Source organism: Bos grunniens, chromosome 5 (genome assembly GCF_055505025.1).
Source record: "Bos grunniens cultivar Pamir isolate PY7600 chromosome 5, Bosgru_T2T1.0, whole genome shotgun sequence".
Lineage (NCBI taxonomy): Eukaryota > Metazoa > Chordata > Mammalia > Artiodactyla > Bovidae > Bos > Bos grunniens.
In genome coordinates, this window is record NC_141169.1 from 118,177,875 (window position 1) to 118,201,731 (window position 23,857).

The 23,857-nt window shown below is 59.1% G+C and overlaps 1 protein-coding gene across 3 annotated transcripts in view; it reads right to left on the minus strand.

Annotated features, from left to right (window-relative positions):
- CELSR1 (cadherin EGF LAG seven-pass G-type receptor 1) overlaps positions 1–18,121 on the minus strand; it is a 145,784-nt gene extending 127,663 nt beyond the window's left edge. For all 3 annotated transcript variants that reach the window (XM_086403292.1, XM_086403293.1, XM_086403294.1), the window contains exon 1: positions 14,518–18,121. In XM_086403292.1, the coding sequence (XP_086259418.1) occupies positions 14,518–18,121 (3,604 nt within the window). The remainder of the gene's footprint in view (positions 1–14,517) is intronic.
- Between the last annotated feature and the right edge of the window lie 5,736 nt (positions 18,122–23,857).

Consider the following 23,857-nt stretch of genomic DNA (forward strand, 5'->3'; position numbering starts at 1 on the left):
CAGACACGACTGAGCAACTTTCACTTTCACGTCAAACATCAGTAAAGTAAAACAAAAAGCGTACAAGCTAGAGTGAAGACAATATTCCCAAGCTAGACAGGAGCGATGGCTGCACAGCGCTGAGAATGTTCCACACACCACTGGCCCGTCCACCGCGTGATGCCTGGTGGGTTTCGCGTCCAGTAAGTTGTCCTGCCTGCACGCTTGTACACGGCACACAAGACCGTGCTCAGCGATCATAGCCTCGGGCAGCCAAACGGTTTCCCCCGTGTTATTAGCTGGTGGCGCTAAGGATGTATGGGCTTCCCTGGTAGCACAGCCAGTAAAGAATCTACATGCAATGCTGGAGACCCTGGTTTGATTCCTGGGTCAGGAAGATCTTCTGGAGAAGGGATAGGCTCCCATTCCAGTATTCTTGGGTGTCCCTTGTGGCTCAGCTGGTAAAGAATCCTCCTGCAATGCAGGAGACCCCAGTTTGATTCCCGGGTTGGGAAGATCCGCTGGCGAAGGGATAGGCTACCCTCTCCAGTATTCTTGAGCTTCTCTCGTGGCTCAGCTGGTAAAGAATCCGCCTGCAATGCAGGAGACCTGGGTTCGATTCCTGGCTTGGGAAGATGCCCTGGAGAAGGGAAAGGCTACCCACTCCAGTATTCTGGCCTAGAGAATTCCATGGACTGTACAGTCTCAAAGAGTCGGACACGACTGAGCGACTTTCACTTTCACTAAGGGCTTCCTCCCAAGAGGGCCGCCTCCCTAAAAGGGTCTGTTGAGTCGACCCCGAGAACACTATCAGACACTATGAGACGGCCCCGGCTGACGGGTATCACGCATGGGTGACCTTGTAACAGAACAACGGTAACGGGCGCACCCACCGCGAAGCCCCTTCTCCACCGTGACCCACCTGGGGCTCCCCACGGCCACCTCATGGCCTGTGCGCCCCGGCTCCACTCTCTCTGCCTCTCGCCAGCTCGCACGGGGTTTAAAAACAACTCTCAGGACACGGGCCACAGCCCAGGCCTGCGGCAGGAAGCTGTGCCCCAAGCTACACGGCACAGTCCCTCCTGCCGCCCAGAAGAACCTGCGCTGACCCCCCGGGTCTGACTCAAACTCGTGTCCCGGCCGGTGAGCCAGGAGACACCCTCTTTGGTTTTCAAACAGGGGTTAGGAGGGACGGACCCCGAGGCTGGGGTCGCCGGCTCCAGAGGAGGCCAACACGGAGGCCCACTGGTTCCGGGGAAGCGGGATGGAGGGCGTCCTGGTGGAGGCAGCCCTTTCCTGAGGGGGTCACTTCAAAGAGGGATGAAGACCCCTCCCAGGGCCTCCCAGCTCCAGAGAAAGGAGCTGCCACGCACCGGTTTGGCTCCTGAAAGAGCTTGGTCAGCTCTCACACTGTCCCAAAGTCACTCTGGGTTCAAAAAAAAAATGCCAGACTGATGAGACAGAAACAAAGGTGGGGGAGAGCGAGTTCCCGCAGCAAACACAATGGCCTTCTCGGGCCAGCCGGGCCGGACAGCTGTCCCCACCCTGAAGGCTTCTGCTTCCTGGCTTCGGGGCCACCTCCCCCGGCTTCCCTCCCGAACGGACTCCATCCAGCACTATCTATGTAGCAGAAAGTGGTGCTGTCTGGACATAGAGCTGTCGGCCGCCAATTCCGCTTCCTCGGTCATGTTTGTTCCACGGTGAGGTGCCCTTGCACACGCGCTGAAACTCATTGCACTGGACTTCCCGTCACACTCTCACACACACATACATACACAAGCACACACAAACACACCCCTGACCTCCGACAGCCACGTGCCGGATGCACAGGAAACCTCCCAGAACAATAAACCTTCATATTTTCCATTTTCTCTTCTCTGAAGATTTGGAAGGAATTTCGATTGCACAGTAGAGAATTTTCCATGCTTAGAAGACAGGATGGATCAGAAAGGCCACTCCCACAGCCGGGCCCCTTGGCATCAGGCACAAAAGGCAGAGCTGGGGGCACTGTCATTGAAAGCACACTCACCCGCCGCACACCCACCCTCCGCTGAACACACACTCTGCACCCCTGCTGCCCGAACGGGACCTGGAAGCGAGATCCAAAGGCCACCATGGCTTCCTAAGCGCAGGGACAGTGCGGGGCCTGTGGGATCGCAACCAACACGGGACCTCAACCAGTGTGATATTCAGTCTAATTAGAGGAGTTTGAGGGGAAGAGAGAAGAGTGCAGGGTCCCGATGGGTCACTACAATAAGGAGACCCATGCTGTGTTTCGGGTGTTCCGGTGGGCAAACTGTGGGTTCCACTGGGAAAGTTCCATCACCTGATTTCACACAAAGAAATCAGTTACACGCATGAGTATGCAGCAGGTGCTGTAGTGGGTTGAACTGTGTGCCCCGAAAGATACGACCAAGTCCCAACCCCTGGTACCCGTGAACGTGACCTGATTTGGAAATAGTATCCTTGAGGATGTGATGAAGATATAAATTAAGATGATGTCATCCAGGAGACGATGGCTTCCCCAGGGGCTCACTGCTAAAGAACTCGCCTGCAATGCAGGAGCCATAAGACATGGGTTCGATCCCTGGGTCGGGAAGATCCCCTGGAGGAGGGCATGGCAACCCACTCCAGTATTCTTGCCTGGAGAATCCCATGGACAGAGGGAGCCACAGGCTCCCTCCCATGACAGGGGAGCCTACAGTCCACGGGGCTGCAAAGAGTCAGACGCGACTGAGTGACTGAGCACTCACAGCACAGCACATCTAGGAGTGGGAAGTGTCAGTCGCTCAGTCGTGTCCGACTCTTCGTGACCCTATGGACTGTAGCGCACCAGGCTGCTCTGTCCATGAAATTCTCCAGGCAAGAATACTGGAGTGGGTTGCCATGCTCTCCTCCAGGGGATCTTCCTGACCCAGGGACAGAACCTGTGTCTCCCGCACTGCAGGCAGAGTCTTTACTGTTTGAGCCACCAGAAGAGTGGGGTGGGCCCTGAAGTCAATAGAGCTGGAGGGACTCCCCTGGTGGTCCGGGGTAAAGACTCTGCAGTTCCAGGGCAGAGGGCTCGGGTTCGAGCGCGTTCGGGGAACCAAGATCCTGCGTGCCGCTCAGCCAAAAACAACAACAACTCAGCAGAAGTAGAGTTGCTGAGTAGAGTTCTTATGAGTGAGAAGAAGACGCAGAGACACCCGGAGGAGGAGGCCAGGTGGCAACTGAGGCAGACACACTGGAGTGATGTTCCTGCAGACTGGATCCCAGCAGCCCCGGAAGAGGCAGGAAGACCCTCCACTGACAGCTTCAGAGCAAGCACCTGCTGACCCCTTGATTTCGGATCTCTGGCCTCCGGACCGTGAGAAGATAAACGCCTGCTGTTTGAAGGCGCCAGTTGTTGGGGGTGGGGCTGGACTTTGTTACGGCAGCCCCAGGAAGCCAACTCAGCAGGCCTCTAACCACAAAGCACGGGTCCAAAGAGAAGCGGCCAACCCTCCGACTCAGTCTAACAACCGGCCGATCACAAGTCCCTTGGCTTCCGAGGCTGGTGTGGAGCCCAGGCTGAAGCCTGTAAAAGTCTGTAAGTGAAGCCAGGACCCTGCAGAAGGGACACAGAGAGGACTGGGCTCAGCAAGGAAGCCACAGCTCAAACCGTCTGTGCGCAGCCCCAGCAAAGCTCTGAAGGGAACAGGAGGCTGCGGACGTGCCCAGTGGGGATCCCACACAGGACAGTCCAGAGCATTCCCAGGATGCTGCCTGAATCTCTGCCCTGCTCAGATCTGGGGGGACGGGGGTGAAGGCTCCAGCTGGCCCTGAATCTCTGCCCTGCTCAGATCTGGGAGGATGCGGGGGTGAAGGCTCCGGCTGGCCCTGAATCTCTGCCCTGCTCAGATCTGGGAGGATGCGGGGGTGAAGGCTCTGGCTGGTCCTGACCGCATGACCCTGGGACTTGTCAACCTCAGCACCAGAGGCCTGGGGTAACTCTGCTCCTCAATCCCCACGACACGGCAGCTTCCAAGCCCCTCTCTGAGACTAGTCACGCCCCTCCACCCGTCGGGCCCCAGAGCCCCATCAGTCGGACCTGCCCAAGCCCCAGCTCACTTCAGACCTTCCTGAGAAGCCTCACCCCACCGCCCCACCCTACAACATTCACTACTGTGCTCCCTCCGTGACTCCTGAAATCCATGCCTATGGGGGTCTCATCCTGACCCAGATGCCTCCCCTGGAGACTCCCCTTTCTTGGGGAGGCGGTTCACGAAAAAGCCCAGAACCTCTTCCTCGGGCCACCAGCTCTCTTGAAAGTCACAGTGGTGGCTGCAGACATCCTGAGTGTACCGAACGCCACTGAAGCGTCCACTTTGAAATGGTTTATTTATGCTACATGAATGTCACCCCAGTAAACACGGAGAAGAGATCACATCTGATTGCTTAGATGTGTCAGAATGCCAGCCAAGTACGCCTGGACCAGCACACGTGCCGAGCTGTGGTGGGGTCGGGGCCAAGGGACAGGGCAGGGCTGGGGAGAGCAGAGCCCCTCACACGCGGGAGGGGCAGCAGTGTCTCGACCCCTCTGCTGGTCTCCCCCCAAGGCACCGGCCTGTGGTCTGGATTCACCCCTCTGCTGGTCTCCCCCCAAGGCACCGGCCTCTGGTCTGGATGCCAGCCCTGAGCTGACCTCCTCCCCTGGGGACACCTGGGGACCCAGGCACTGAGCACCCTTCTGCTTACCCTGGGCCTTAAGATCCACGTTCATCTTTGCGGCTTCTCATATATAGTTAAACATCAAAGAGATTTTACCCCTGTGCCAGACACAAAATTATATGACCATGTCTGCCCCTTTTGCTGTTTACAAGACAGAGGTTAAGAGTTCAGGAACTCGCAGAATGAGAGACCTGGGCTCTGCAGGGTCCATCTGGATGCTGTCAGGACCCAAAACAGGACAAAAGGGATCAGGGCACTGCCCTCCGGGCAGGGGGACCACAGATCAGAGGCACCTGCTCCCATCTGGCCAGCACCTGAGTGACCAGAATAATTCTGCTTTGTGGCACTTAAAAAAAAAATTATCGTAGGATATACATAAAATTTGGGCTTCCCCTGTGGCTCAGCAGTAAAGACTCCACCTGCAATGCAGGAGATCTGTATTCAGTCCCTGGGTCGGGAAGATCCCCTGGAGCAGGGCATGGCAACCCACTCCAGTATTCTTGCCTGGAGAATCCCTTGGACAGGGGAGCCTGGCGGGCTACAGGCCATAGGGCCTCAAAGAGTCAGACACGACTGAAGTGACTTAGCATGCACGCACACATGAATTTTAATGTTTTAGTCATTTTAAAATCTACAGCTCAGAGGTACTAAGTACACTCACATTATTGTGCAACCATCAACACCATCCATTTCCAGAGTTCATCTTGCAAAACTGAAACTTTATACCCATCACAAAACCTCCCCCCATCCCTCTCTCCCAGCCTTGGTAATACTCATTCTTTAAAAAAAAAAAAAAAGTATTAAATTTATTTGGCTATGCTGGGTCTTAGTTGCGCTACACGGCATTTTCCTTTCTCTTTTTTTGCCAGCATGTGGGATCTTTGGTTGTGGCATATGGAATCTAGTTCCCTAATCAGGGGTCGAACCCAGGCCACTACATAAGGAGTCTTAGCCACTGGACCACCAGTGAAGTCCCTGCTTTTTATCTCTACGTATTTGACCACCCTAGAGTCTCATATACGCCTACAAAAAAGCTGGTCCTTTGGTGTCTGGCTTATTTCACTGAGCACAATATCCTCAAGGTGCACCCCCGTGGCAGCCTGTTTCAGAATCTCCTTCCTTCTTAAGGCTGAATAATATTCCGTGGTGTGTACAGGCCACTTTTGCCTATCCGTTCATCCACCAAAGGACGCCTGGGTTGCATCCAGCTTTGGCCATTGTGAATCATGCTGCTGTGAGCTCGGGCATTCAAATACCTGTTGAGTTCTTGCTTCCGCTTCTTGTGGGTATGCACCCACAAGTGGGATTCCTGGATTCTGTGGCAGTTGAGGAACTGCCTACCACACCTTTTCTGCAGCAGCTGCACCATTTTACATTCCCAGCAGCACACAAGGGTTCTGATTTCTCCACGTCCTGGCCCACAATTGGTATTTTCTGTTTTGCTTTGTGTTCACAATGGTCATCCTGAAGGTGGGAGGCGGAGTCCCACTGCAGCCCTGATCTGCGTTTTCCGAGGGATCAGTGATGTTGAGCATCTCTCCCCGCGCCTGTGGACCATCTGTCTCTCTTCCTGGGAGAAGTATCTGTCAAGCCCTTTGCTGACTTTTTTATCTGGCTGTTTGTTTCTCTGCTGTTGGGTTGCTAGAGTGCTTAATATATTCTGAATAGCAATCCCTTATCAGATACAGGTTATGAAAATATTTCGTAAGCACTTTTACATGTGATCATTTCTCAGCACGTGCAAGGTGAGAAAGTACAAGAGAGAAAAGTTTCCCAAGCCACAGCTCAAGCTGCACTGCTGTTCTTCCTATCCTTCGTTTCTAGAAGGACACAGGGTCAGGAGCAGGGGTCCTGGGCAATGACCAACCCGCCCCGCCCCCCCGCCCCCGCTGCAGTGTGGGCCCCGAGAGGGCCGCCTGACCAGCGTCAGAAGTCGGCGCCTGTCTCTGCTGCCCCCTGAAACTTTGTGCTCTCTCAACACCAGAGACGGGTCACAGCCCCGAAAAGGACAGCTGCTGGGACAGCGGCCGCATGCGGCCGTCCCCACCGCAGGCCGCACAGCAGCTCAACTACTGCACTTCACAGAAACCGTCCCGCGACCATCAGCTCACTGATGAAAATTTATTACCCTGCAAGAGGGCTCTTATCTCCAAACACTTAGAGCACGGCTTTGTTTACATGACTTGCTGCCAGTTTACCTTAACCAAGTGTCATTTAGATTAGGTATTTTTAAAATCCTGAAAAGATAAGAAAGATACAGAACCAGCAGTAAAAACAGACTTTTAGGAAAGAAAGAAAAGGCTTGATTGACAGATGGCGGGAGGGAAGGCAGGTGGGGGCGCTCCCTGACCCGCAGAACCTGTGCTCCCGGGGCACATCAGACAGCTGCTCAGGCACGTTCCTCATCGGTGTCCGCCGCTTCTGCCCAAGGCTCTGACCCCTGCACCGGCCCTGGGTCCTGCCTGCACCTGGAGCACACCAGTCCTGCACGCCACAGCTCCCTGCGATGCGGCTCCACCACAGGAGGCCCCATAGAGGCTCAGGGGCAGCTCCCCACCCTGCTCGCCCGAGGGGCAAGGGAGTGCTCCCACATGACTAAGCATGGAGCACACGCGGCCCTCAGCCTCCCAGCCTGGACAACGGGCCGCCACACGGAGCTTCCAGCCTCGGCGCCCCCTCACCTGCACTCCCCCGTCCAGGGCCTAGCTGCTGGCCAAAGGGGGAGATCGAAGGAGGTGGTCAGCACAGCGGTTAAAGCACCTGGACACCAGGGACACCCTTCCCACCACAACCAGCTTGCCGGCCTCAGTCTCTCTGCTGTGTAATGGGCATTCTCTGAGATCCAAGCGAGATGACGCGGGCAGGGCCCAGGCACGCAAACCGGAACAGTGGTGACCGTGCTCTCCTGTGACCCCCCGGACCCCCTGTCCGGCTCTGAGGCCAGCCTCCTCCTGCACCACAGGCCTGCTGGTCCTCGGGGCCGGGCTCTGACCCCTGACCACGAAGCCACAGCAGAGAGGAGGCAGGGGGCCAGCGGGTACGGCCAGCGAGGGGGATGGTTCGGGGAAGCCCACAAGCCCCCAGCTCCCCAGAGCTGGCACAAGCCTCACAGGGGCCCCGGAGCGCCCACACTTTCAGCAGAGACACAGTGACAGGAGAGGGGCCGGACAGCTCGTCTCACATCCCCACCTAGAAAACGGAGGCTCCGCAGCCTCACCCACGAGATTCAGGGAGGAGGTACACCAGCTCACCTGCTCACCCGAGGGTCACCTGTCCTGGCGGCGCCAATGGAAAAGCTTGTGGAAAGGTGGCCACAAGGCTGGTCCCCACAGCCTCAGCTGCCGACCTGCCAGGCACTGTGGACCCGACATCGTGATGTACACCAGCCAAGGGCTAGAAGGACACCCTGGCATGGGGTCCCCATCCTCTGTCCCTCCCAAGCGCTTGCACAAGCCCCCAGTCATGAGGGAGCCCCTTTGTGGCCCCCACGCCTCCATGTGAGAGCAAAGGGGAAAACCCAGGGTGGGCTAGCTGAGGGAAGGTGATTCTACAGTTTGCCTTCAAAGCAGTTGTCAGGATCGTGTGTGTACACATGTAAGTGTGTGTACATGTGTGTATTACGTACACATGTGTACACGTGTGTGCATGTGTGTGTACGCGTGTAGGTGTGTGTGCCTGCGTGCATGTATATGTGTGCCATGTGTGCACGTGTGTTCATGTGTATTGCATATACGTGTGTATAAGTGTATACATGAGTATCTGTGTGCGTGTGTATATGCCTGGGTGTACATGTGTACCTGTGTGTACATGTATATCCATGTGTGAGCACGTGTACATGTGTGTGTGTGTACATGTGTGTCTGTGTGTTTAAGACAAAACCACCGCCTCTATTCAGAACATCAGGAGAGTATGGACAGAATGTTGAGGATGATAAGCCCTTGCGTTGGGCTTTTCCCAGCTCTGGAATGTTCATTCCCTAAAAGGTGCCTGATTAGCCAGGGAGCCACAAGTTCTTACCTGAAGCAAAAGCAGGAGAATCCAGACACTGGAGTTTTCCTGGGAAAAGAAAAAGCAGCCCATTCCTTCCACCTGGGGCCAAGCCTCCAGGGGAGGAGAGGAGACTGAAAGTGCGATGTGAGGGGCTGCGCTGTTTCCGCACCAGCGCCCCCCGGCCCTCCCCGGGGACCACAGGTTCGCTGAGCACCTGCTGTGCGCCGAGCCTCAGGCCCGCAGGGCACAGCCGAGGGCGCCCCGGGGTCCTCAGCCGTGTTATCCCCTCTGTCCCCACAAGCGGGGTCCCTACCCACGGTTCCTCAGGCTACCAGGGTGACCCGCCCAGACCAAGCACGCAGAAGGAAGAGGGTTCCTTACCATCCCCCTCCACCCACCGTTCAGAGAGGGCTCACAGGAGAGTCTACGTGTTCAGGTTACGGAAGAAAAACCAAAACTATTTCCCCCAGGGCTGTGAGCTGGAAAAAATCAAGCCGTACCTGGGAACACTCTCTGCACTCTCTGCCCCACATGATAAAATCGACTTCTGTTCGCAGCACATAAGTGCTGGGGGAGATGCAGGCTCTGTGGTCCCAGCCACACCACACGTCCCGGGGCACGGCCTCTGCTGGAGGGGCGGGGGGTGCCCAGCACCCACCCAGCTGGTTCCTCAGCGGGTCTCTGCCCGCCGGTGTCCCCCAGGTGGGCAGGTGCATGCGTGCATCAGCCCAGCCCAAAGGGGACTTCCCACAGCGTCACCAGGTCGCCAGCACCAGTCACCTTTCCCGACGTGACTTCAGCTCCACGCCTCCTTCCCAGGGGCTCGTGTGGCCGCAACTTCTCCCAGGTTTTAAAAAAGCGGTTTCTCTGTCACCCTTGCTGGTGGGTGGGGCCGGAGACCTCGGGTCACTGGGCGGGCAGCGCGGAGACGGGGGAGCCGGGTCCACCCGCTCCTGCATTAGGTCCTCAAGCAGACACAGAGGCTCCCATCCCCACCCCAGTCCCGCAGCCCCTGGTGCACGCAGCTCGGCCACAGCAGGCCCGCAACTGCCCCTGACGCTGATCCCCAGCCTGGTCCAGTCCACGGCTCCCCAAAGGGGCCCGCGCCTGCGACAGGCGGCCCGCACAGGCGGGTGGAGTACCAGGAGGGCGGTACACGTTAGCTCATCGACCCCTCTCCACCCTCAACTCCACCCGCACTCCCACGGCCATCCCGCCTCCCCTCTGAGCCTCCCCGGCGCCCGCTGACCCAGTCGTCCACCCCGCAAGCCCCTCTCCACCCTGGCTCTCAGGGAGACCACCAAGGACCTCCTCTTGGCCAACCCAAAGTGACTTGGCCTGAGGCCCCCTGGACACCAAAAGGCATCGACCACTGCTGACCGCTTTCCGGCGCTCGCTCTACCTCGGCCCCCTGGCCTGGCACCCTTGATTTCTCTCCTCCTGCGGGGTGGTTATTCCAGCTCCAGTTCTCAGGCAGGTTCAGCCTGCCTGACAGGCCACTCAGGCCAGGCCCCCACGCCCCCAGGCTGGACCTGACCCCCATCCCCATCACAGCCCAAGTGCCCTGCCGACGGGTCACTGACCACCCACGGCGTGCTGGTCCAGATTGTCACCCCCAAGGCCGTGCAGCCCACCTCTGGCTGTGACCCCAGCTGCTCTCCCCGGCCCGAACCCACACGTCCCACCATCTTCACGACAACGCCTAAGGGGTCCAGCCACACAGGGTCCACAGGGTCCGGCCCCCCTGCACACACTTCGTCACCCAGCTTCCTCTGCCTGTTTCCAAAAGCACAGCTCGTGAGCCGCTGCCCAGAGTTCAAATCCCAGTGCCAGCAGCCCAAGCCGGAGGCCCTGGAGGCAGGTCCAGCCTGTGCCAGGGATGCCTTCTGTGGATGAGGCTGCTGCAGGAGCAGGCCTAGGGCTCAGATGGGCAGCATGAGGTCAGGGGCGGAGGGGGGAGGAGGCTGAGGGGGGGAGGTGTTCCCAGCAGGCGGGGCGAGTCGGCTGATCAACCCCACCTCACTCCCACATCTGACCATCTAGCCTCCCGAATCCCCTCCATGCACCATGCTCACCCTAGAGCCATGTTCCCAACAGCAGTTCAGGGGAGGGGGAGATTTGCCCCACCCACCCCCACCCGCCACCAGGAGGGCGCATCACCCTCACTGTGGTTAGGGGCTTCCCCAGCCCACCCTCCCCTTGCAGTCACTTTGCTGTTTACCCACTGTCCCCACCCAACCTCCTGCTCAGGGCCAGGCACACAGTAGGTCTAGCACACAGTAGGTGCTCAATAAACAAACACTCCCTTGTTTCTGAGCCAGTGTTTCTGAAAGTAAGTACATTAACAGGACACTACCTCCAGGGCTACTGAAGCCCCGAGACGGTTAACTGCTTCCCCAGGTGCCTAAGTCTTCCAGGGCCGGTTATGTCACCGGAGAATGCAGCTCGACAACTGACGTGGTTAAGCTGGTCTGATCCTTTTCCACATGGCGAGAAGCAGAAAAGAAACATAATGCTTGCCTCCAGACACCGCCTGGTACTATGCCCACCTCGCTATTTCCTTGTTGGCAGTCGCTGTCCCTGCGATATCCTGGATTTAACTCAGAAAACACATTTTAAACCTTTATCAAGCCTAGACAACTTTATCCTATCGGCTCCCCACCGAAGTAAGCAGGTAAAGGTTATTCAGTCTCATTGTTTCATGACTTTTGAGATTTGCTGACACCTCTGAATGATTCACGGCCCGACCACTTTTACCCCACCAACGATGCCCTTACCACCCCAAAGGCCCTCAGGCCCAAAGCACGGGTCATTTTCCCCCAGTGCTGCGCTCCGTAACGTGAGACTCACGCCTCGACACCCAAAGGCACACACGTGCCCAGGTGGGTATTTAAAACGTCCGTTCGCTAAATGAGCAGCTCCTAGGAGAACTACCCAAGGGGCTCCACGTGTGACCCCATGGGCTGCAGCACGCCAGGCTTCCCTGTCCTTCAATATCTCTCCGGGTTTGATGGCTCCCCTCCCACTGAATGCTAAATCTCATTCAAAACTGTCCCATGTAAAACTAACACCGTGTATCACCAGATGCTTTCTAAAAATGGCGGAGATTTGAATGTGACGATATTTAGAATTCAGAGAACATCGGGGTTTTGTCCCTGGTGGGCTACACAAAACCATCAATGCTATAGGCTCCCAGACCATACTAAGACCCCCATCCAGGCACATGGAGCTGCCCTCCTCCCAAGCGTGTCCATCTTGGGTACCACATACCCCTTCCAATCCTGTGCACCTTCCCAGCGGGCTCCTCTCCTGAAGGCACCCAGCCTGTCCTCAAGGTCTCCCACAAAACCTAGTGGATGGCTGGGCTCTCTTGACAGCAGCTCCAGGGCGGTAACAACTGCAGATTATAAGCTGCTAATAACTCCAGCTCCAGGGCGCCAGAAGCTGTAGGGTAAGGCTGTAAACCCGGAGAAGCCAGTAACACTTCAATGAAAGCAGCAGAGTTTGAAACCACAGCTTTCCCACTGTTTCTTAAAAAAGAAAGAAAGAAAACCTAAGATTCTGACTCCGGTTAACTCAAAGTCTGATCTCCTTGCTTTGTTCCATTTCTACACACAGCCGTGCTGTTGGGAGTTACAGCTTTTACAGTTTCTAGTATTTTGTTCTTCGAAGTATTAACTAGTTGTCAAACGGCTGGAGGGCTGTGTAGGATCCCAAGGTGCCTACTTCATTATTATTTATTTAATTCTTTGGCTGCATCCCAAGGCATGTGGGTTCTTAGTTCCCCGACTGAGGACTGAACCCACGCCCCCTGCATGGGAAGCGAGCAGTCTTAACCACTGGATGGTCAGGAAAGTCTCGAAAGTCTACTTTAAACCAGAGCATTGCAATAATTCGCCGTAGCAACTAATTCCTCACAACGTCTCTCTCAGGTAAGAGGGGAGGGTTTGGGTCTCGGTTGGATGCCTGGAGTTTCTGCTCGCCAGCAGAGTGACCCTGAGGCAGTGACTTCACACCTCTGAGTCTCAGCCTCTTCATCTGTATAATGGGCACAGCATGATGCCACTCGCATCCCAGGTACCGGATGGATAAGTGACAAGGCAGTAAGAAGAGTTTACAAAAGTGCTTGAAGTCCGGCTCCAGGTGACCACCACCAACTGGGAGGTGGACAGGAGGCCTCAGTGCCTGGCAGACTCCACGGGCTTCAGAGCCCAGAGCTGGACCACTGGATGTTCACTACACAGCACGGAGCGCCCGGCTCACCTTCCAGTGCGGTCCTGGCTGTGGGCCCACCAGGTAGACAAGACAGCCCTCAGTTCCCAACCTCCAAAGACTGAAATCCATCCTAAACCCCTTAACCAGACATCACGGGCCGGGGAGGGCCACACTCCTGATGCTTCGGACACAAACACCCTCGCTCCCAGCAAGCTCCGGTTCCCACAAAAGCACCATGTCCCACGTAAGTTCAAAACCCTATGATGTTGCCAAGACACTTTTATATAGGCTAAATTTTCCACTCTGCTCTACCTAGCAGATACAGGGGGAAAAAAAAATGAAAGCGGAAATTTGTGAGAGAGACTTTTTAAAAAAATTATCGTTGCTCAGAAAATCCACAACCCTGATTGACAGTTCTCCTTAAGGCTCTATTCCATATTCTCTACACACAGTCACAACTTCACAAAACCCACGATATTCACCTGCGGGTAGACTAGGCGGCCGAAGTCAATGTCGCGATACTGCACTGCCTCCAAACTGGACCTGCAGATACCAGCTTTTATAAGCAAACAGCTGGAACCTACATGCAATACAATCCCTGATATATGGAGAATTATAGCAAAACGTGGAAACAAAATAAATCCGAGAAGTAACTTGCTAATTCATCCAGGGGTATGCTGCATTGTAATAATTTATCATTTAAACAACTCATCTGAAATATTGACTCAACTGCACAGATCGCAGCCATTCTTGATGACGGTCTCGTCTCCTAGTTAAGGTCACGGCCTGCAGGAGCCACCTGGGGTCTCTTGACTGTCCCCCCCCCCACCCACTCCCCTTCTCTCTTCCTTGTCCTTCTATCTGCCCCCCTCTCTGCCCCACTGCCCTGCTTGTCCCAGGGGGTCAGCAGCATGGAGGGCACCCTTGCCCACCTGGGTCGGGCTGGCCAAGCCGGGACACCGTCCCTCCAGCCCCAGAGCGGGCAGGCTGGGTTCCCACACTGGCTCCAGCACCAACCTGGGCAGGCCTCTCAGTTACACACAAATTACAAGCCCCTGTCCAGGAGCACAAGCCAAGATCAAACGAGGCTACGTTTTCAAAGCGCTCCCACAGGGGCGAGTACGCAGAAGCCCGCCTGTTATTATCTGGAGGAGACAGAAAGGAGAGACGAAGGCAGCTAACTGCAGCCGTCTTAGAGGGTGACTCAGGGACCCATCCAGCAATTTCCAACAGTCCCACCCGGGAACTAATTGGCACATGGGGAGGGCAGTGACCTTTGATCTTTCCCAACGGGCGAGTGCTGACTGCAGAGCACCATCGAGCCAACCAGACGACTCAGATAACCCCAGAGCCAGGTTTCAATAGCACAACGCAGGGAGCCAGGCCCTCTGAGAAAAGCCTGGGAAGGCCCGGTCTTGAACTTGAAGATGCCCAGGCGTGCTCCCAGCAAGCTCAGTGAGAGCAGCCATGTGGCCTGCCTCCCGCGAGCGGTATTCCACCATCCAACCTAAGGCCACAGATCCCCATAGAGCCGCCGGGGCCCTGCCCGAAGGTGCGCCGGCTTGCCAGGCGGCTCCTGGCAGCCCCCTGCCGCTCCCCGGGGGGAGGGGTGTGCCCCGCGGAGCCCCTGCGGCCACTCACCGGAAACTGACACTTCCATGAGCGCCTCCAGAGGCCGGTTGTTGTCCAGGTCCCGGCTCAGCTGCAGCTCGCCCGTGGCGGGGTCCAGCAGCAGCAGCTGGAGCTCGTTGCCCTGCAGGAAGGTGTAGTTGAGGCTGTCCGAGAGGTCGGGGTCGTGGGCCGGGATGCGGCCGATCACGCCGGTGGGGAAGCTGTTGGACTTGTTGGTGACGTAGTTGTTGAAGAGGATCTGGAAGTCCGGCAGCACCGGCGGGTTGTCGTTCTGATCCAGGAGGCGGATGTGCACCGTGGCCCGGCTCACCAGGGGCGCCGACGTGGCCTGCACCACCAGCACGTACTCCTGCCGCACCTCGAAGTCCAGCTCCACCAGGGCCCGCAGGTCCCCGCTCAGCAGGTCCAGCTGGAAGACCTCGGGCACGTTGCCTTCCACAATCTGGTACATGATCTGGGCGTTGGGGCCTTCGTCGGGGTCGCTGGCTCGAATCCTCGCCACCACGGACCCCACCGGGCTGTTCTCCTCCACAAACAGCTCCAGCTCATCCTTCTCAAACACTGGAGGGTTGTCATTAATGTCCAGGACAGTCACCTGGATTTCCACCGAGGCGCTCAGGGACACAGGGCTGCCCCGGTCCACGGCCAGAGCGCGAAGGTTGTACACCGCCACATTCTCCCGGTCCAGCCGGCGCTGGGTGCGGATCACGCCGGACGTGGGCTCGATGTAGAAGTCCCCATCACCGTCGTCCCCGCCCTGGAAGGTGTACAGCAGGCGGCCATTGGGGCCCGAGTCCCGATCGGTGGCGGAGACCTGGAGGACGCTGGTGGATGGCGGTGCGTCCTCGAAGACGGAGCCCTGGTAGAAATCCCGCAGGAAGCGGGGCGCGTTGTCATTGGCATCGAGGATGAGGATCTCCAGGGAGGTGGTGTCGGACTTCTGGGGGATGCCATTGTCCCGAGCCGTGATGGCCAGCGTGTAGGCGGCCTGGTCCTCGTAGTCGAGCTCCGTCATGGTGTAGACGGTGCCAGTGTCAGGGTCGATGCGGAACTGAGGCACGGGGTCCTCCAGCACGTAGGTGATGCGCGCGTTCTCGCCGGTGTCCTCGTCCGTGGCGCTGATGGTGGCGATGGAGGTGCCCACGGGGCGGTCCTCGCTGACGCTTACCGTGTAGTGCGAGCTCTGGAAGACGGGCCGGTGGGTGTTGGCGTCGGTGACGTTGATGAAGACCTGTGCGGTGTGCGAGCGCATGCCGTCGGACGCAGTGACGGCCAGCACGTACTGCCGCTCCTGCTTGTAGTCCAGCGGCAGCGCCAGCGTGATGAGGCCGCCGCCGCTCTGGCTGCTAAGCGCAAAGCGGTTCCGCGTGTTTCCACCGGTCAGCTGGTAGGTGATCACGCTATTGGCGTCCCGGTCGAGGGCTCGCAGGGTCAGCACGCTGCTCCCCACCGCTGCGTCCTCGTTCAGACGCAGCTCGTACACCGGCTGCGTGAACACGGGGTCATTGTCGTTGACGTCCAGCACCGTGATGGACACGCTGGCCGAGGAGCTCATGGGCGGCGAGCCGTGGTCCACCGCCTCCACCCCGAAGCTGTAGTGCTCGACCTCCTCGCGGTCCAGCTCCGCGCACACAGTGATCCAGCCCGAGCTGTTGTGGATCTGGAAAGGAAAGTCTGCGGCCGGAGCCGGGGCTGCGGGCGCAGCACCGCCACCCCCCACGGAGGCTGAGGCAGTGTCCACCAGGCGGTAGCGCAGGCGTGCGTTCTCCCCCGCGTCAGCATCCACCGCCTGGATGTGCAGGACCGAGTGGCCCAGAGGCACGTTCTCCAGCACGGCTGCCTGAAAGGGGCTGCTCACAAAAATGGGGGCGTTGTCATTAACGTCCAGCACCTGCACCGAGACCAGCCCCGAGGAGTTGATGAGCGGCGGCCGGCCCCCATCCTGGGCCTTGATGCGCAGAGTGTACTCTCGGATGGTCTCGAAGTCCAGCGGGTTGATGACGTCCAGGCTGCCGCTGAGCGAGTGCAGGTAGAACTGCCCCTTCAGGTTCCCGCTGACGATGCTGTAGTGGATGGCGGCGTTCTGGCCCTGGTCGCGATCCGTGGCCTGCACTCGCAGCACCGGCGTGTTGACGGCCACGTCTTCCGGCACCTGGACCACGTAGCGCTTCTCGCTGAACTGGGGGTAATTGTCGTTCTCGTCCTCCACCACGATGTGCACGGTGGCGGTGGCACTGAGCGGGCCTGGGTTGCGGCCCTGGTCGTTGGCCTCCACCAGCAGCTGGTAGCTGGCCTCCTCCTCCCGGTCCACCACCGCCCGGGTGCGCACCACGCCAGAGCGCTCGTCGATCTCGAAGACGCCGCGCGCGCCCTCCAGCAGGCGGTAGCGCATGTTGGCGTTGGAGGGCGCGTCGCCGTCTGTGGCGCGGATGGTCAGCACTTCGTAGCCCACCTCGAGGTTCTCGCGCACGCGCTCGCGGTACTCGGACTGCTCGAAGACGGGGCTGTGGTCGTTGGTGTCGCTGACCGTGACGGTGAGGTAGGTGGCGGCGGAGCGCCGCGGCGAGCCGTGGTCCACCGCAGTCACCTTGAGTACGTGCGTGTCCTTGGTCTCGCGGTCCAGCGGGCGGGCTGTGCTCACCAAGCCCGTGTCCGCGTCGATGAGGAAGTAGCCATTGGAGCGCTCATCAAACAGCGCCTCCATCTGGTAGCCCAGGCGCCCCGCCTCGCCCTCGTCGGGATCGTGCGCTCGCAGCTCGATGACCGCGGTGCCCGCGGGCTCGTTCTCAGGCACCGACACCTGGTAGCTGGGCAGCTGGAACTGCGGGGTGGTGCTGCCGCCAGCACCCCGCCGGGCCCGCCGCGCCGGCCCCGCCCCGGCGTGAGGCAGGCCTGGCGGCGACGGCGACGGCGATGGGGAAGGCGTCCCCGAGGCCGCCTCCAGCGCCAGCTCCACCCGGACGGTGCCGGCCGCGCGCCGCAGGGCACAGAGCAGGAGCAGGCGGGTCGAGCCCCCGGGCGGCAGGCAGACAGGGCGGCGTGGGCAGCGGGAACCGGGGCGCGGCGGGCAGCTGCAGGCGGGAAACGTGGTCAAGGCGGCCAGCGCCGAGTGTAGCGTGGCCCCGCCGCCGCCAGGGGCCGGGAAGCACAGCATCGCGCCGGGGCCAGGCACCGCTAGCACAGCTCGCGCGCGCAGCTCGGCGCCGAGAGCCCGTCGGCCCCGGAGCCGGGCGCCGCAACCGGGACCGTGCGCGCGTGCCCGCAGGCGGAGGCTCAACGCCGTCTGGGCGCTGCGGTCGGCCAGGCGGACCTGCAGTGGCAGCGGACGTCCCCCCAGGCGCGCGCAGCCCAGGAGCCCCGCGCCGGGTCCGCGCCGCCGCCCGACCAGCCGGCCGTCGCGGCTCACGTCCAGCAGTTCCCGCAGCGCCCGGGGCGTGTGCGCCGCGTCCAGCGCATAGGTCCAGCCGGGCCCGAGGGCGAAGGCGTGGGCCCCGCCGGGCACTTGTAGCTCCCAGGCGGCCGCTCGGAGCCCCAGCGCCGGTAGGGCGGCGGCCGCAGCCAGCAGCAGCAGCGCGGGCAGCACGGGCGGCGGCGGCGGCGGCGGCGGCGCCATGGCCCGGAGCCCGAGCCGGGCGCCCGAGCACAATCCATGCACCCGGCGCGGCTCCGCATCCACCCGGCGCGGCCGGGGGGCGGCTCCCGCGCGCCCGGTGCCGGGCCCTCGGGGCGGCTCGCGCCCCGCCTCCCCGGGGGCCCTGGAGGGGACACCGGGGGCCGGGCTCCCGGTCTCCCCCGCAGCTTCCACTTCAAGAGCACTTTGCGAAAGTTTGCGAAGTTGGTTTCAAGATGGCTCCTCCGCGCGTCCCGGGAGGGCGTCGCGCATCAACCTGCGGTGGCGGCGGATCTGGGTGGTTCCAGGTGGCTCCTGCGCGGGCTCGACAGGGCGGCGTGGGAAGCGGGGCGGGCCCGCGGCGGGACCAGAGCTGCGCTCCCGGAGCGGGACGGGCCGCACTGCTCGGCCGAGACCCCAGCGGCCGGCTGCTGCCTGGGCGGTGCGCTCGGCCGGCTCCCCCAGCGCCCGCGCTCTCCCCGCCCCTGGCCCGGCCCGGCCCCGCCCCCGGCCCCGCCGAGTATTGTTCGGCCCCTGGGGGAGCCGGCCCGGAGGTGCGCGCCGGGAGGATCGCTATGGAGACGCGGGGGCGCAGCGGCGGCGGGGGCTGCGGGCAGGGCCCACTCTCCAGCGGCCTCCCCACCCGGCCTCCCTTGGGGGCAGGGCCGAAGGAGTCGGGCCGGGAAAGGCGGGCGGAGCGGCGTAGGGGGGCGCCTGGTGCCGTGGCCACCAGTGCGGCGGTGGCTCCACTCTCCGGGGGCTGAGAGCAACCGAAGCCCCCCTCCCCACCCCGGCAACGCTGATCCGTGGAGACCGCCACCCGGGCTGGACAGACAGGGGAGAGTGAAGGGTGCGGAGGCTCCCGGGAGGGGGCAGCTCTCCAGCGGCGGCTGCTGCCTGGGTGGGGGTGGGGGTGGGGGGTTACAGATTTACAGCCATATGCCCGAGGCTAAAGTGCTTAACCCAGAGAAATTTTCCTGGACTTTGATACTCTATAGGCGACTAACCAGAATAGGGTCCCCTTGGGTTTAAAAGGGAACTTTTAAAGGAAAAGAAAAGCAATCCGAGTTGACACTTGAGATCGGAGTTGGAGTCGGCGGAGGCGAGCTCGTCTCCCGCGCGTGAGACTGGCTGGAGCGCACAGTTCGCGGCCGCGCGCTCGGGCTCGAGGCCCCTAGGCTACGGCCGCAGCACAGCGGCCCGGAGCGCAGGCTCGGGGGGCGGAGAGCCGGCGCGGGCGAGGCGGGGGGACCCCCAGAACCCTACGACAGCGGCCGGTCTCCGGCCCCACCCCGTCTCCTGCGGGGAACAGCCCGGGAAGGGAGTTTTAGGGCTGAGACACCACTGCCGCCTCCTACGGGGCGCAGATGGGGAGTGGGTGCTTTAGAACTGACTGACACCTGCCTCGCTTCCTGCGGGCACAGCCTGCGGGCGGGGGGCTCGTGCTGCGAGACACCCTCCCGCTCCCGCGGGGCTTTAGGGCTGTGGCCCCTCCTGATGGGAGATGCACTTGTCGTCCGCGAAGCTCTGGGTCCCAGAACACACTCTAGCCCCTCGCCTCCCAGCGGTCGGGGGGATCCGGACGGAGTCCCCTCCTTGTGACTCCCCCCGCCCCCCTCCCCAGGCAGCCGTAGGGGTGAGAGTCCTCACCCACTCGTCCTGTCTCTAGAATGGAGTTTTGGGACCCGGGCGGCATTTCTGAGCTGAGCGCCAATAGCTGTGGAGCTGGGGCGCAAAAAATAAACAACCCATATGGCTGAAAGTTACCGAATACAGTGTGCTTAGGCTGAAGGCAAATACCAGCATTCTCTTCCCCTCAGCAACGATTTGAATACGTTATTATTGACCTAAAACGTAAATGGGTTTTGGAACCTTTTAATCTGGGAGTGTCCACTGTTAAGCCCCGTAGGGAAATGCAGTCGGTGCTGCTTGTCCATCCCTTAAATGTGAGGGTCCAGGGCCTCCCCAGACTGCCCTCCCTCTTCCTGGGGAGGGTCAGAGGGCAGGAGTTCTAAGATCAGGAAGGCTGGGACGACCCTCCCCATCCCAGACTCCTGGAAAGCTCCCAGCCGGGATTTAGGGGAACAGGACCCCTGCTGGAGAAGCCCTGGAGCGCTTATTTCGCAATGGGACTTTGAATAGGGTGGGTTGGGTTTAAATAAACAAAAGGTTGTGTTGCACTGCTCTTGCTGGTTTCTGAAAATTCAGATGCAGTGAGTGGGTTTAGGCATGGACATGCTTTCCTGGAACAAGACACCTGCCAGCTGCAGGGAACCGCAGGGACAGCCCAGCACCACTTCCTGATTCCAGGGGCCCAGAGGGGGACGCAGGGACAGCTTCCACTCCCACAGAGGTCAGAAGCAGGCTGCTCTGCCACACTGTTAGGAATGAACAGTGAAAAGATGGGAAAAGATGGGAAAACAGGGAAAAGATGAAAAATAGTCAAGGACGTGATGAGAGCGTGGTCAAGAGGAGGGCTGGGGAGCAGGGGGTGACGGCTTCTACACCTGAGGGTTAGCGGAGTATTGGCTTTATGATCTTACAGTGAACTCTTTTTTTTGTGGGGGGTGTATACTCACTCGTGTGGACTCTCTGCGACCCCGGGATTCCCAGGTGGTGCTAGTTGTAAGGAACCCACCTGCCAGTGCAGGTAGGCATAAGAGATGTGTGTTCCATCCCTGGGTTGGGAAGATCCCCGGGAGGAGGGCACAGCAGCCCACTCCAGTATTCTCACCTGGAGAATCCCAGGGACAGAGGAGCGTGGCAGGCTACAGTCCACAGGGTCGCACAGAGTCGGACATGACTGAGGCAGCATAGCATGCATGAGACACAGACAGTAGTCCACCAGGCTCCTCTGTCCACGGAATCTTCCGGGCAAGAATCCTGGAGTGGATTGCCATTTCCTTCTCCAGGGGATCTTCCCGACCCAGGGATCGAACCTGAGTCTCCTGCATGTCCTGCATTTCCAGAGGATTCTTTACCACTCTGCCTCCTGAACTCTACATATCTGCTTTATGTGCTTTTCTATTTCCTGTATGCTGCAGTCCAAAATTTTAAAGAGTGGGGTGGGAGGAAGGAATTAAGAACAGGCCTTGGCTTGTGATGTGACTTCCGGGCGATCCAGTTGCTTCGGGGAGACAGATTCAGGAATCTGAAATGCTTGCGGGGGGGCAGGGAGGTAGTGGAGCTCCAATTCTGCCTCTACCTGGGAATGTGGGCTTCGCCAGGACCTAACTCCTCATCTAACTGGAGATAACAGGAGTCTAGATTCCTAACGTTGTTGGGGGATTAATGAGATCTTCTGCAGAAGGAGGCTGGCCTGGATCTGGCTCGGGTACAAACCTACTCTGGTCACCTTTGCTGTTGTCAAATCTCCACCAAGGAACATGCGACCACGGGGCTTCACAGCTGCCTCCCAGGGTGTGATGGAAATGGCCAAGTAGACAGAGTGTGCACTGTCCTTGCTTCTGGAGAAGTAGGGGCTGTAGCTTCCATCCGACTTCCTGGGCGGGGTGGTGGGGAGGAGTGAGGGAGTCCGTGCTTGGTCCCTGATCCAGTCCACCCTGACTGTTCGTGGAGAGTGAAACCGGGCCCAGGACGGGACGGCATGCGCCCGGGGCGATGGGAAGGGGTGCGCCATTGCAGCGGCCTGTCCAGCACCACCTGGGGAGCTGCGGCCGGTTCCCAGGCCCTCTCCCTCAGGCGTGGCTGGAGGGGGCAGCCTCTCCTCCGTCCCCCCCAGAGCCGCTGCAGGAAGAGACCCCCGCCTAAGCTGCTTGTGCGCCTGGCATGGCTGCCTCCCCTCCCCTCCCGGGCTCAGGAATCGTAACCGGGGTTTATATTTTGCATGCTCCCTGAGGTGTTTCACGTGAACTGAATGCTTTTTAAAAATAAAAAACATAACTAAGAAAAAAGAAGGCAGAAGGTGTGGATTTCTGGTGTTGTACGTGTTCTAAAAAGCAGCCCCAAATGCTTTTTGCCAGGGGCTCGAACCAGAGCCCACATGAATTCTGGAATCTGTTCCTTAACAATAAATTCCTGGGCCAATCTTTAAACAGCGAGGAGCGAAAAGAAACACCCTATTGGTGAAAGCGGAAAAGCAAGTCCAGGCCGGGCCCCACTGTGCCCTTTTTTTTTTTTTTAAGAATTCAGAGGGAAAACCTTCTTGGGAGCAGAATTTGCCGTGCCCTCTTCTCTCACTGTGTCCCTTACCTTTGGTGGAAATTGTGAAAGTTAAAAGATGGAACAAAGCAGGACCTTGACTTAATTAGAGGTTAATAGAAGCAAGGGGGTGGAGGAAACTTAGATCCTCACAGAGCACATTCTAGCTACCAGTGCTGCCCCGAAAAACCCACGTAACGTTATGACAAAAAGAAGATGGCTTTTCTGCTTGGAAGTTGCAGAGCCTCTAAATACAAGCGCTGGGGTTTCTTTCGGGCTCCCAGGCCCTTGGACTGGGGTGTGTGGCCTCGGGGGTCCCTGGGTGAAGGCCCCTCTGAAGAACTCAACTCCTTCAGGTGCTCCGGGAGGGACTGGCACCTGACCAACGTGTGCCCGGCCCATCCCCAACAGGCCTCAGTCCCGGGAGGATTCTGGAAGTTTCTCAAAGCTGGCATGGACTGCCCAGAAGTGCTGTGAGCACAGGGTGATGGGCACAGGTTTCGCGTGCAAGCTGCCATTGCCTCTCTCTGGGGAGCTGGGGACGAGGGGACGCCGGCGACAATGGGCCTTGCCTCTACCCGGGTCCCCCCACCCCTAATACAAACACACATGCACGCACGCACTGAGCCAGCTGGGCACAGGCCCACCCAGGCCCACCTCGGGCTGCACTGGCCTCTAGTGGCCAAGCACAGCCTCTGCCCCAGCAAGCTCGCAGCCGGCAACAGGCCCGAGCTCTGGGCGGTGAGTGCACACGTGGGGCCTGCAGCCCTGAGCTGGGTAGCACCTTGCTGCCCTGAGCAGGCCAGACCACACTCCCTGGGGCTCTGGGGACTCTGCAGGGTGAGGGGCCAAGGTCTGGGGACCCCTGGCCAACTGGAGTCCATAGCACACAGCACGGGGCGGGCATTGCTGGAACTCACACTCCAGGTTCTTATCCAGTCCAGTCACCAGTTCAGTTCAGTTCAGTCACTCAGTCGTGTCCGACTCTTTGCGACCCCATGGACTGCCACACGCCAGGCCTCCCTGTCCATCACCAACTCTGGGAGTTTACCCAAACTCATGTCCATCGAGTCGGTGATGCCATCCAACCATCTCATCCCCTGTCATCCCCTTCTCCTCCCACCTTCAATCTTTCCCAGCATCAGGGTCTCTTCCAATGAGTCAGTTCTTCACATCAGGTGACCAAAGTATTAGAGCTTCAGCTTCAGCATCAGTCTTTCCAATATTCAGGACTAATCTCCTTTAGGATAGACTGGTTGGATCTCTTTGCAGTCCAAGGGACTCTCAAGAGTCTTCTCCAACACCACAGTTCAAAAGCATCAATTCTTCAGCACTCAGCTTTCTTTATAGTCCAACTCTCACATCCATACCTGACTACTGGAAAAACCATAGCTTTGACTAGACAGATCTTTGTTGGCAAAGTGATGTGTCTGCTTTTTAATATGCTGTCTAGGTTGGTCATAACTGTCCTTCCAAGGAGTAAGCGTCTTTTAATTTCATGGCTGCAGTCACCATCTGCAGTGATTTTGGAGCCCCCCAAAATAAAGTCTACCACTGTTTCCATTGTTGCCCCATCTA